Raw genomic sequence first — 14,721 nt, 5'->3', positions numbered from 1 at the left:
AATCTAATATTTGTATTTGTGAACCTTTCCAAAATACCTGATTCTGCTAAAACTTACATAAATTCAATATTAAAGGCTTTTTAAGTCAAATTTCATATTTGGTTTTGGAGTTATGATTATAAACCTTTCATATTTAGTATGACAGTTATACTGTTATATTGAATAAAAAAACTAAGTTGTGTCTTTGTGAACATCACAAAAGATCATTTTTCTACTACAACTAACACAAATACATATCTCTAGGCATTATTAGCCATTTTGCATGTGCATGAAGTTATGTTTGAATACATTGTTATTGCTTTTTTCGTATTATCTCAGGATTGTAAGAACATTATAGTCATATTGAGTAAAAAACAACGTTTTGCATTTGCAAGATTTAAAAAAGCATATGTTTCGAGTAAAACTCCCAAAGATGCATTATCTCAGGCATTATTAGCTATTTTTCATGTGTGGTGTAGGAGTTATTTTTAAATAACTGTCATATTGAGTGTTACAGTATACAGTCATATTGAGTAATACCTCATTTTGTATTTGCAAACCATAGAAAAGCAACTGTATCTAGTAAAACTCACATGTATTCAATATCACAGGCATTTTTAGACATTTTGCACGTTTGGATTAGGAATTATGTTGGAATACATTTTTAGTGCTTTTTTCGCATTATCTCGGGATTCTAAGTACATTACTGTCAAATTGAGTAAAATAATTCAAATTTGTTTTTGCAAACCTTACCAAATGTTTTTTTTTTTCCAATAAAAGTCTCAAAGATACATTTCTACTTTTGGAGTTATGTTTCAAAAACTGACATTTTGAGTTTGACCAATATGAGGCCAGTAAAACCTGATTTTGACATTTGTGAACCTTTCCAAAATACCTGATTCCGGTAAAAATCACATGAATTCAATATTACAGGCTTTTTTAGACAAATTTCATGTTTGGTTTTGGAGTTATGATTATAAACCTTTCATATTTACTATGACAGTTATACTGTTATATTGAATAAAAAAACTAACTTGTTTCTTTGTGAACCTAAAAAAAAATCATTGTTCTAGTACAACTAAAAAAAATACATATCTCTAGGCATTATTAGCCATTTTGCATGTGTTGTTTAGAAGTTATGTTTGAATACATTTGTATTGTTTTTTTTCGCATTATCTCAGGATTGTAGGAACATTATAGTCATATTGAGTAAAAAACAACTTTTTGCATTTGCAAGATACGAAAAAAGCATATGTTTCGAGTAAAACTCCCAAAGATGCATTATTTCAGGCATTATTAGCCATTTTTCATTTGTGGTGTAGGAGTTATGTTTAAATAACTTTCATATTGAGTGTTACAGTATACAGTCATATTGAGTAATACCTCATTTTTATATTTGCAAAACATAGAAAAACAACTGTATCTAGTAAAACTCACATACATTCAATATCACAGGCATTTTTAGACATTTTGCACGTTTGGATTAGGAATTATGTTGAAATACATTTTTATTGCTTTTTTCGCATTATCTCAGGATTCTAAGTACATGACTGTCAAATTGAGTAAAAAATTACTTTTTGTTTTTGCAAACCTTACCAAATGTGTTTTTTTTTTCAGGAAAACTCTCAAAGATGCATTTCTTCAGACATTATTAGACATTTTGCGTGTGTATTTTTGGAGTTATGTTTCAAAAACTGACATTTTGAGTTTGACCAATATGAGGCTAGTAAAACCTGATTTTTGTATTTGTGAACCTTTCCAAAATACCTGATTCCGGTAAAACTCACATTAATTCAATTTTACAGGCTTTTTTAGACAAATTTCATGTTTGGTTTTGGAGTTATGATTATAAACCTTTCATATTTAGTATGAGAGTTATACTGTTATATTGAATAAAAAAACTAACTGTTGTCTTTGTGAACCTCACAAAAGATAATTTTTCTAGTACAACTAACAAAAATACCTATCTCTAGGCATTATTAGCCATTTGGCATGTGTTGTTTAGAAGTTATGTTTGAATACATTTGTATTGCTTTTTTCGCATTATCTCAGGATTCTAAGAACAATATAGTCATATTGAGTAAAAAACTACTTTTTGCATTTGCAAGATTTAAAAAAGCATATGTTTCGAGTTAAACTCCCAAAGATGCATTATTTCAGGCATTATTAGCCATTTTTCATGTGTGGTGTAGGAGTTATGTTTAAATAACTGTCATATTGAGTGTTACAGTATACAGTCATATTGAGTAATACCTCATTTTTGTATTTGCAAACCATAGAAAAACAACTGTATCTAGTAAAACTCACATGTATTCAATATCACAGGCATTTTTAGACATTTTGCACGTTTGGATTAGGAATTATGTTGGAATACATTTTTAGTGCTTTTTTCGCATTATCTCAGGATTCTAAGTACATTACTGTCAAATTGAGTAAATAAATACTTTTTGTTTTTGCAAACCCTACCAAATGTGTTGTTATTTTTTCAGGAAAACTCTCAAAGATGATTTTCCTCAGGCATTATTAGACATTTTGGATGTGTATTTTTGGAGTTATGTTTCAAAAACTGACATTTTGAGTTTGACCAATATGAGGAGAGTAAAACCTGATTTTTGTATTTGTGAACTTTTCCAAAATACCTGATTCCGGTAAAACTCACATAAATTCAATTTTACAGGCTTTTTTTTGGACAAATGTCATGTTTGGTTTTGGAGTTATGATTACAAACCTTTCATATTTAGTATGACAGTTATACTGTTATGTTGAATATAAAAACTAACTTTTGTCTTTGTGGACCTCAAAAAAGATAATTTTTCTAGTACAACTTAAAAAAATACATATCTCTAGGCATTATTAACCATTTTGCATGTGTTGTTTAGAAGTTATGTTTGAATACATTTTTATTGCTTTTTTCGCAATATCTCAGGATTGTAAGAACATTATAGTCATATTGAGTAAAAAAATACTTTTTGCATTTTCAAGATTTAAAGAAGTATATGTTTCGAGTAAAACTCCCAAAGATGCATTATTTCAGGCATTATTAGCCATTTTTCATGTTAGGTGTAGGAGTTATGTTTAAATAACTGTCATATTGAGTGTTGCAGTATACAGTCATATTGAGTAATACCTCATTTTTGTATTTGCAAACCATAGAAAAACAACTGTATCTAGTAAAACTCACATGTATTCAATATCACAGGCTTTTTTAGACATTTTGCACGTTTGGATTAGGAATTATGTTGGAATACATTTTTATTGTTTTTTTTCGCATTATCTCAGGATTCTAAGTACATTACTGTCAAATTGAGTAAAAAAATACTTTTTGTTTTTACAAACCCTACCAAATGTTTTTTTTTTTTTTTCAGGAAAACTCTCAAAGATGCATTTCTTCAGGTATTATTAGACATTTTGCATTTCTATTTTTGGAGTTATGTTTCAAAAACTGACATTTTGAATTTGACCAATATGAGCACGGTAAAACCTGATTTTTGTATTTGTGAACCTTTCCAAAATACCTGATTCCGGTAAAACTCACATAAATTCAATTTTACAGGCTTTTTTAGACAAATTTCATGTCAGGTTTTGGAGTTATGATTACAAACCTTTCATATTTAGTATGACAGTTATACTGTAATATTGAATAAAAAAACTAACTTGTGTCTTTGTGAACCTCAAAAAAGATCCGTTTTCTAGTTCAACTAAAAAAAATACATATCTCTAGGCATTATTAGCCATTTTGCATGTGTTGTTTAGAAGTTATGTTTGAATACATTTTTATTTCTTTTTTTCGCATTATCTCAGGATTGTAAGAACATTATAGTCATATTGAGTAAAAAAAATACTTTTTGCATTTTCAAGATTTAAAAAAGCATATGTTTCGAGTTAAACTCCGAAAGATGCATTATTTCAGGCATTATTAGCCATTTTTCATGTGTGGTGTAGGAGTTATGTTTAAATAACTGTCACATTGAGTGTTACAGTATACAGTCATATTGAGTAATACCTCATTTTTGTATTTGCAAACCATAGAAAAACAACTGTATCTAGTAAAACTCACATGTATTCAATATCACAGGCATTTTTAGACATTTTGCACGTTTGGATTAGGAATTATGTTGGAATCAATTTTTATTGCTTTTTTCGCATTATCTCAGGATTCTAAGTACATTACCGTCAAATTGAGTAAAAAAATACTTTTTGTTTTTGCAAACACTACCAAATGTTTTTTTTTTGCAGGAAAAATTCTCTAATATGTATTTCTTCAGGCATTATTAGACATTTTGCATTTCTATTTTTGGAGTTATGTTTCAAAAACTGATATTTTGAATTTGACCAATATGAGGACAGTAAAACCTGATTTTTGTATTTGTGAACCTTTCCAAAATACCCGATTCCGGTAAAACTCACATTAATTCAATATTACATCCTTTTTTAGACAAATTTCATGTTTGGTTTTGGAGTTATGATTATAAAACTTTCATATTTAGTATGACAGTTACACTGTTATATTGAATAAAAAAACGAACTTTTGTCTTTATGAACCTCACAAAAGATCATTTTTCTAGTACAACTAAAAAATATACATATCTCTAGGCATTATTAGCCATTTTGCATGTGTTGTTTAGAAGTTATGTTTGAATACATTTTTATTGCTTTTTTCGCATTATCTCAGGATTCTGAGAACATTATAGTCATATTGAGTAAAAAACAACTTTTTGCATTTGCAAGATTTAAAAAAGCATATGTTTCGAGTAAAACACCCAAAGATGCATTATTTCATGTAATTATTAGCCATTTTTTCATGTGTGGTGTAGGAGTTATGTTTAAATAACTGTCATATTGAGTGTTACAGTATACAGTCATATTGAGTAATACCTCATTTTTGTATTTGCAAACCATAGAAAAACAGCTGTATCTAGTAAAACTCACATGTATTCAATAGCACAGGCATTTTTAGACATTTTGCACGTTTGGATTAGGAATTATGTTGGAATACATTTTTATTGCTTTTTTCGCATTATTTCAGGATTCTACGGAGCCCCTAAAGGGACATGGGGATTTTTTTTTTTTTTAGACATGTATCTCGTGGCCACGAGAAAGTTTCTCATGGCCACGAGAAACTTTTTATTTAAAAAAAATAAAAAAAAAACGTTTTTAAATAAAAACTATCTCGTGGCCACTTTCTCGTGCGCACGAGAAAGCATTGGATGCGTGCACGTGTTTTGATGTGTGTTTTAAAATGGCAGTTTAGGAGTTTATGCGGCTCTATTTCCATCAAAGACGTTCCCTCGCCCATAATCTCCCGTTGCTCAGCAGTTTTGATACCTGTTATTAAACAAAGATGGCTGCAGTAGATTTATTCATGTTCCTTCAAATGCGGAATATACCTGAAAGTGTCATCAACAAACTAAAAGAAGACAAGGTGAGGATACTTATTAACTTTTATATAAAGTAAGAAATAGCCTACTTTTAATGTTGCTATTTTACTGTAGGAAATACCATTTAGCAAACGTTTTGCTTTTTACAGATCGACACCAATGTCATAGGCATTATGACAGATAAGGAGTTAAGCTAGTATATCGAAAGATATGGGGATCGACTTGCGCTCAGAGCATTTTGCCGTCAAAGAACTGTGACAAACGAAGAGTGGGGTGGAGCCGAGACAGTGAAGTCCTCCCTCATGCAGAAATTAAGAGACAGGTTAAGAACTTCTAATACTGTACAAGGCACCGTACTGGCCAAAAAAATGCAGCCAAAATCACCCAGCGGGTTGAAATGGGATGGCTCCACTTTGAGAGTGGAATGTATCACCAGGTTAGAACGAGAAAAGGAGGAGGAACACGGAATCTGTCGGTCCAGAAATCAGTGACTATGGGTGAACTGTTGGAGACAGGCAAATGCTTGTTTTTTGCAAATGGGCATTCATCAAAAGGACTGACTGATAGAAGACTTCGAGTTTGACATTTGTGATTACAGTCACAGTCCTGTGCCCCGTGAAGTCAAGGTGGGCCAGCTGTACGAACAGACTAAATTAAAAATGCTACGCGTCTGCACAGCCACCAAGTCTAACAACATTCTACTTCTCTCTGATGAATCATCGGACATGGAGCCAACACAGAAAACGCCGCTGAAGGTAATTATCCTCTGCCACATTTGTGATATCAATACATAGATTACTGTAGGTATTCCATTTATATTGATTGCATGCGTCGCCAGGCTCTGCTTTTTATCCACAGACTTATCAGATTTAATGTTTTATTATCTCTAGCAGGGGTGTCAAAAGTGTGCCCCGGAGGCCATTTGCAGCCCACAGCTAATGTTTTAAAGGCCAACGTCACATTCTAAAAATACTAATAAAATAAACAAAAAATAACAAAAGTGGAATGAAAAAGTTTAGAGGTGAAATGTAATTTAGAAAAAGGTGCAATGTTGACTAATAAAACAAAGCTGTTTTTTCTTTAAAACTGTCATTGCTCAAAACATAATATTGAATGAAAATGTATGTTTTTATGAATTATTGACCTATCCTAAGCAGCTGAGATAGGCTCCAGCACCCCCTGTGATCCGGAAAGGCACAAGCAGTAGAAAATGGATGGATGGATGGATGTTTGTTTGCCACAAAAAAACATAGTTTTGTTTGACAAAAAGGGTATAAAACAAACAAACGAAACGACATTAAAAAAAACTTAGAAATGAGGGATAGATCTGAAGTTATCATAGACTCTAGAGATTTAAGCGTAAATAAAAAATGTATGTATGCCCTGTCACACCATTATCATCATTTCATGACCCAAGCAAAAAAGTGTTTACACTTTTATACTGAAATAAATACACCTACCACTTATTATTAAATAATAATACAGAAACACATTAAGTTAGAATCCTTGAAGGAAAGAAGAATGTGAATGAATGTTTATAACTGAAGACATTTACATATGCATTAAAATGTGTTTTCTTTTGTATTATTTGTTTAATGGATTAAGTAACGTCTATAACAACCTTTTTCCAAAACACAATACAGAATGTGAGATATAACAGGATAATGCATACATTTATCATTTGTTTTAAAAAGCTTACAAAAAAGTGGAACCCCCAAAATTTAGTGTGGGGCCCCATTTTGAAAATTCCTAGCGCCAATACTGATTATGGTTGTGTACCACACCTGTCTCATATGACGGATATGATGTTGATATTCACCTTTGCTTTCTTACCCGTGGTCTTATTCAATGTGATCTGTACTTTCACAGATGTCTTTTTTTTTTAGGATAAATCTAGTGTCTTATTTCTATGTCAAATCTGTATAAGCTCACAATTTGCTGCTCACAATTTGCTGCTCACCGTTTTATAGGCTAAGTCTAGGACAATGAAGACACGATCCTTGAGGAACAAGACCAGGAGACTCAATGAAGTGGATCATCCAGAGAGCTCCTCTGATTTAGATCTATCTCCAAGTGGCTCAATGCAGCAAAACCATGAACAAGTAAGCACTCGTATTGCATTTTTATGGAACCAGTCTGTGCTAAACAGTACTGAACTTGTGTTGTCTGAAGATTTTATTGTACCAAAATGTTCAGTATTCTTTAAAATTCAAACATATTTTTATAGTTATAGTTTCCTGTAGTGTCATTTAAATTAAATCTGCATGACACAGGAGCTATGTTTATTATAAATCACAGGTGAAATATATGAGGGCACAGAAATGGCCTTTAAGAAACCATAATTTATAGTTTTAGTTTTAAATCTGCAGTTAAGATGGAAGTCTGTGAATGCTTTAAATGTTATCCTACATTAAGTAAAAATGCATACACCAAATAATTTACTCAGGTGCAGAGTGTTATAGTCACATGAATATATATAGCAGCTTCCATCCATCCATCCATTTTCTACCGCTTGTCCCTTTTGGGATCGCGGGGGTTGCTGGTGCCTATCTCAGCTGCATTTGGGCGGAAGGTGGGGTACACCCTGGACAAGTTTCCACCTCATCACAGATAGACAGACAACATTCACATTCACACACTAGGGCCAATTTAGTGTTGCCAATCAACCTATCCCCAGGTGCATGTCTTTGGAAGTGAGAGGAAGCCGGAGTACCCGGCAGCTTGGATGAGATTATTCAAACTATAGATAATATGATAGGTTGATTGGCAATCCTAAATGGTCCCTAGTGTGTGAATGTGAGTGTGAATGTTGTCTGTCTATCTGTGTTGGCCCTGCCATGAGGTGGCGACTTATCCAGGGTGTACCCTGCCTTCCGCCCAATTGTAGCTGAGTAGGCACCAGCGCCCCCCGCCACCCTAAAGGGAATAAGTGGTAGAAAATGGATGGATGGATGGATAATACATTTGTTTGTTTTCTTGTTTTTTATATGAAATGATCAATAGAGAAGAGAGACAATCAGCCAGTCAAGATCTGCAACTCCTGAGATGGGTAACACAGAGCTCCTGCATACACAACCTACTGAGGATGCTGGCAGTCATACTCAGCAGTCAACAAGAAGGCATGGATCTGAAGATGACTGTTTAACGCCTGTGCCAAGTCAAGATGCAGACCAGTTGTTAAGTGATGTCTCAGATTCCCCTCTTAATCCTGCCATTCAACAATCTCGTGAGGACTCTGAAGTGAAGTTTGGACCCATTGTTGGTGATGATAGTGATTCTCAAGACACCACACTTCCCTGGAATCCACATGACTTGAGCAGCATGCAGGTACAATGTAGCACTAACGTCTTACAGTCCTGTAAAATTGTTACATTTTACATTTTTAAAATGTACAAAAACTGTAACATTACCATCCGAAGATCTTTCATCCTAAGCATATGTTTTTAGATTCATGTTTCATCCAAACATTCCAAAACTCATTTGTAATTTAATGCATCGTTGTATGAAATAGAAAAGCGGCAAATCTAAAACCACAACATTATCACCATTTTTGCATGCTATTTGATACATTGATTGTCAAAATCTTTGATTCTTTTCTGTTCACAAAAGGATTAATCAATCAATAATCACACCTAATTACCTTTTTAAAATATCTTGCAGCATTCCACATTCAATGATGGTCCTGTATCATCAAGCTGTCTTCCAGCATCACCAGATCCATTTGACAAAGAAATCCTTATTTTGAAATTAAGACGAGTAAACATACTTGATGATGTCCTTAATGTCTTCATGGATCCAAAAGTACTGAATGCTCGTCTAAGAATGGAGTTTACAAATGAGAAAGCTATGGACAGTGATGGTGTGTCAAGAGAGGCGTACTCCGCATTCTGGGACCACTTCTTGGACCAGTGTGAGGGGGAAGATGAATGAGTACCCAGGCTACGACCAGACTATTCTGAGAAGAAATGGCAAGCGCTCGGAAGAGAGTGGTTGAAAGGATACCTGGACCACAAAATCCTACCAATCAGACTGTCACCAGCCTTTGTTCTTGCCTGTTGTAAAGGAGTTAGCTCAGTGGATGAAGAACTATTAATGATGTCATTTGCCAGATTTCTTTCAGAAAATGAGCGTGTGTCGCTTGAAAAAGCACTACAGGGTACCATTGATGAAACTGTTGAGGAGGACTTACTTGATGTCTTCCCCAGAATGGACTCACACTGCCTGCCCCCTAAAAACAATTTACGGGCTGCTATTTTAACAATGGCCCACAAAGCTCTTCTTCAAGAGCCAAAGTTTATAATTGACTGTTTCCACTCCAGTGTTCATAATGCTATGCCAACGCTCATAACCACAGACAACATAATGGAGATATATGAATCTAAGAGGCCAACTAACAAGAAAGTGGCCCAGATGATAAAACCATCACTTGAAAGCCTAAATCCACAAGAGCAGACTGCTCTTAACCACCTGCTACGGTATGTGAGAAGCATCGACCAAAGAAAATTGGAGATTTTCTTACGCTTCTGCACAGGATCTACTGTGCTGTGCAAAGACACAATTGAAGTCATTTTTAACACATTGTGTGGTTTAAGTCGCAGGCCTGTAGCACACACATGTGGAGCAGTTCTTGAGTTACCATGCACTTACATCACATACCCTGAGTTTCGCAAAGAATTTGATAATGTCTTGTCTGGTGACGGCTTCACAATGGATATTGTGTAGTGAATGGAAAGCACATCTATCTTCTACACTGAGTTTTGCATTTGTCTGATGCAAAACTGTTTCTACAGATTTTCATTTATTGTTCTTATTAAAACAGAGACAGTTTACATTTTTCAAATTGTTTTATTTTCTTATTTTTTCTGTAAATTTCTAGTACATTGAGATTCAGTTTTTTTCCACAAGACAGTTTAATAATTTTGATAAGTCAGCAGGGTCTGTTCTCATAGGTAAATGTCCCTTTTTGTACAATTATTACATTTTCATGTGCATCTTTTATACAATTGTTATTCTGAATAATGTTCAGAATTTATGTCATCATTCAACAAACAAGTTCATGTTCAATGCAAGTACAATACATTTCTAATGGTTGTTCAGTTCTGTTCATTTCCTCTTTCATGTCCTGCCTTGTTTTCCTTTGCAGTCAGTGTGCATATAGTGACATATCAATCCTATTTGCACCTCAGTTGTGCTGCAAAATGTTCTTAATGTTTGTGGCATAGCACTGTTCAAGTGTAGTCAGTGTGGACATGTTGTAGCTCTGAATAATCTGAATAAAAATCCATCTCAAATTAGAGAGTTGATGTTATCTCATTCCTCAAGTGAAGGTACAAATCCAATGCCTGATAAGCATCAGCTGGAAGATGCAGCTGTGACTCTGCCATCAGAATGTTGCAGATGTTGTAGATCTCTGTGTCACATGGCACTGCTGGTCGAAATGTGCAGTTACTCTGACACAACTGTACATCAGCTCTGTCCACTGGGGAAATGCAATCACAAGTTGTGTAGAGTTCTGGGAACATGTACATGATTCGGGGGCGACCACTGGGCACCCTGTCATTCTTTGATGGTCTGATGACATGTGCATCCCACACATTGATAGTCTCGTTAAATTCATCCTGGAAAAACAGTACAGAGAGAAAGAAAAGTACATTAATATGCAATTTGTTATTCTCATCATGTGCTCTTTAATTTAGTTATGAGATTACTTCAAATAAATAATGTTAAATCTTGAGGTTTTTGATGACGTTAGGAGAAAATGAGTGGAAAAGGCCAAATATAAATATATAAATTAATAAACATAAATGAATAAAAACAGTTTGCTGCCCACTATGCTTGTACGGGGGGGGGGGGGGGGGGGTTATTAGGGCTACCAAACCCCCCGACACTGATGATGAATTAATAGGGTATTGTAGGACACCAATAACAGTAATTAAGAAGACACATAGACATGAGACACAAGTGCTAATATTCACACCCACTGTCCGCTCATGGAAGGATGTTAAAAGACAAAAACGAAAATGTAATTCAGTAGTTTTTCCATTAGATGGGACTGTTGTACTGTTGATTCATTCCATCTCTGCAGACCGCTTGTAAAAAAGAGATGCACTTGCTATATTACATGTGTGTGCATGCCAGTCAATAAAAACATCAGAAAATAGATAAAACAATGCATTGTCGCTTACCTGAATGAAGCTCATAAAGCAGAACTGAATTAGACCTCGGTCCAAGTATGTACCACCGAACAAACCACGTTCCTTCTGGTCAGTGAACATAGAGATATAGAACTCCATTGATTCTCTTCTGAGGAAACCCCACCAACTCTCTATGCGCTGATTTGCTGTGCTTTCCCCTTCGATGTAGCTGTCAATACCAGAACCGTCATCAATGTTGCGACGGAGAAAACGCTGAAAGTCTCTGACTTTAACATTTTCAGTGCCCCGATCGCCTCTGACAATCCTCGGACAACCACCAAATTTCTTCACTGCCTCCATATAGTAGCCTCCAATGATTTTTGGGTCACTGCTGGTCGTAAATGCATTCATCCAGATAATTTTCCGGGAAAATCCGTCAATACAGCCGTTTATACAGATACCAAATGGTTTCAGTTTGTCATAAGAGTCAAAGTGCCAAATATAATTGGGCCCTTTTGCGAAATAGTTGCGACGATGGAGCCGTCTCCTTGCTCTGAGTTCAACACCCCTCGGGTCAAGTTCTTTAAGAATTAAGCGTACTTCTTCTTTCTTGACGTGTAATCCATCCTCCTTGCATTTAGTGTACATCCACCTATATCCACACAGCAGGCCACTTGTTTGTAACTGCTGCTAAATGAAATCTACCACGCGATCCAAAGAGGTGTATCCTTTGCGCCGAAACAGACTACATGCCTTCATAATTCGTTTTAAATGTCTTTCAGACACAATATACCGATGACGACTTGCAAGCAAAGCAGCAATGTCCTTACAATGAAGTCCGAGTTGGAAATGAAGCCGAATTAACTCCTGAACTGCCATTTTAGCACACACCTCAAACCACGCGTACGCATCCAATGGTTTCTCGTGCGCACGAGAAACTATCTCGTGGCCACGAGAAACTATCTCGTGCGCACGAGAAACTTTTTATTTAAAAAAAAAAAAAAAATGTTTTTATTTTTTTTATAGAAAGTTTCTCATGCGCACGAGATACATGTCTAAAAAAAAAAAAATCCCCAAGTCCCTTTAGGGGCTCCATAGGATTCTAAGTACATTATTGTCAAATTGAGTATGAAATTACTTTTTGTTTTTGCAAACCCTACCAAATGTTTTTTATTTCAGGAAAACTCTCAAAGATGCATTTCTTTTGGCATTATTAGACATTTTGCATGTGTATTTTTGGAGTTATGTTTCAAAAACTGACTATAAACCGACATTATAGTCATATTGAGTAAAAAACTGCTTTTTGCATTTGCAAGATTTAAAAAAGCATATGTTTCGAGTAAAACACCCAAAGATGCATTATTTCAGAAATTGTTAGGCATTTTTCATGTGTGGTGTAGGAGTTATGTTTAAATAACTGTCATATTGAGTGTTACAGTATACAGTCATATTGAGTAATACCTCATTTTTGTATTTGCAAACCATAGAAAAACAACTGTATCTTGTAAAAATCACATGTATTCAATATCACAGGCGTTTTTAGACATTTGGCACGTTTGGATTAGGAATTATGTTGGAATACATTTTTATTGCTTTTTTCGCATTATTTCAGGATTCTAAGTACATTATTGTCAAATTGAGTATCAAATTACTTTTTGTTTTTACAAACCCTACCAAATGTGGGTTTTTTTTCAGGAAAACTCTCAAAGATGCATTTCTTCAGACATTATTAGACATTTTGCATGTGTATTTTTGGAGTTATGTTTCAAAAACTGACATTTTGAGTTTGACCAATATGAGGCCAGTAAAACCTGATTTTTGTATTTGTGAACCTTTCTCAAAATACCTGATTCCGGTAAAACTCACATAAATTCAATTTTACAGGGTTTTTTTAGACAAATTTCATGTTTGGTTTTGGAGTTATGATTACAAACCTTTCATATTTAGTATGACAGTTATACTGTTATATTGAATAAAAAAACTAACTTTTGTCTTTGTGAACCTCAAAAAAGATAATTTTTCTAGTACAACTAAAAAAAATACATACCTCTAGGCATTATTAGCCATTTTGCATGTGTTGTTTAGAAGTTATGTTTGAATACATTTGTATTGCTTTTTTCGCATTATCTCAGGATTGTAAGAACATTATAGTCATATTGAGTAAAAAACTATTTTTTGCATTTTCAAGAATTAAAAAAGCATATGTTTTGAGTAAAACTCCCAAAGATGCATTATTTCAGGCATTATTAGCCATTTTTCATGTGTGGTGTAGGAGTTATGTTTAAATAACTGTCATATTGAGTGTTTCAGTATTCAGTCATATTGAGTAATACCTCATTTTTGTATTTGCAAACCATAGAAAAACAACTGTATCTAGTAAAACTCACATGTATTCAATATCACAGGCATTTTTAGACATTTTGCACGTTTGGATTAGGACTTGTGTTGGAATCCATTTTTATTGCTTTGTTCGCATTATCTCAGGATTCTAAGTACATTACTGTCAAATTGAGTAAAAAATTACTTTTTGTTTTTGCAAACCCTACCAAATGTTTTTTTTTTCAGGAAAACTCTCAAAGATGCATTTCTTCAGGCATTATTAGACATTTTGCATTTCTATTTTTGGAGTTAAGTTTCAAAAACTGACATTTTGAATTTGACCAATATGAGGACAGTAAAACCTGATTTTTGTATTTGTGAACCTTTCCAAAATACCTGATTCCGGTAAAACTCAAATAAATTCAATTTTACAGGCTTTTTTAGACAAATTTCATGTTTGGTTTTGGAGTTATGATTACAAACCTTTCATATTTAGTATGACAGTTATACTGTTATATTGAATAAAAAAAACAACTTTTGTCTTTGTGAACCTCAAAAAAGATCATTTTTCTAGTACAAGTAAAAAAATACATATCTCTAGGCATTATTAGCCATTTTGCATGTGTTGTTTAGAAGTTATGTTTGAATACATTTTTATTGCTTTTTTCGCATTATCTCAGCTGAGATTGTAAGAACATTATAGTCATATTGAGTAAAAAACTACTTTTTGCATTTTCAATATTTAATAAAGCATATGTTTTGAGTAAAACTCCCAAAGATGCATTATTTTAGGCATTATTAGCCATTTTTCATGTGTGGTGTAGGAGTTATGTTTAAATAACTGTCATATTGAGTGTACAGTCATTTTGAGTAATACCTCATTTTTGTATATGCAAACCATAGAAAAACAA

The 14,721-nt window shown here is 33.9% G+C and overlaps 1 protein-coding gene across 1 annotated transcript; it reads left to right on the top strand.

Moving 5' to 3' along the window:
• The first annotated feature begins 7,332 nt into the window (after positions 1 to 7,332).
• On the top strand, positions 7,333 to 10,193 carry LOC133564418 (uncharacterized). Its single transcript, XM_061918737.1, has 3 exons — positions 7,333 to 7,459; positions 8,361 to 8,684; positions 9,018 to 10,193. The coding sequence occupies exons 1-3, from the start codon at positions 7,343 to 7,345 to the stop codon at positions 9,285 to 9,287; spliced, it is 711 nt and encodes a 236-aa protein (XP_061774721.1). The 5' UTR covers positions 7,333 to 7,342; the 3' UTR covers positions 9,288 to 10,193.
• Positions 10,194 to 14,721: the final 4,528 nt, after the last annotated feature.

Source organism: Nerophis ophidion, linkage group LG13 (genome assembly GCF_033978795.1).
Source record: "Nerophis ophidion isolate RoL-2023_Sa linkage group LG13, RoL_Noph_v1.0, whole genome shotgun sequence".
NCBI lineage: Eukaryota > Metazoa > Chordata > Actinopteri > Syngnathiformes > Syngnathidae > Nerophis > Nerophis ophidion.
This window is presented reverse-complemented; position numbering and strand designations above follow the sequence as displayed.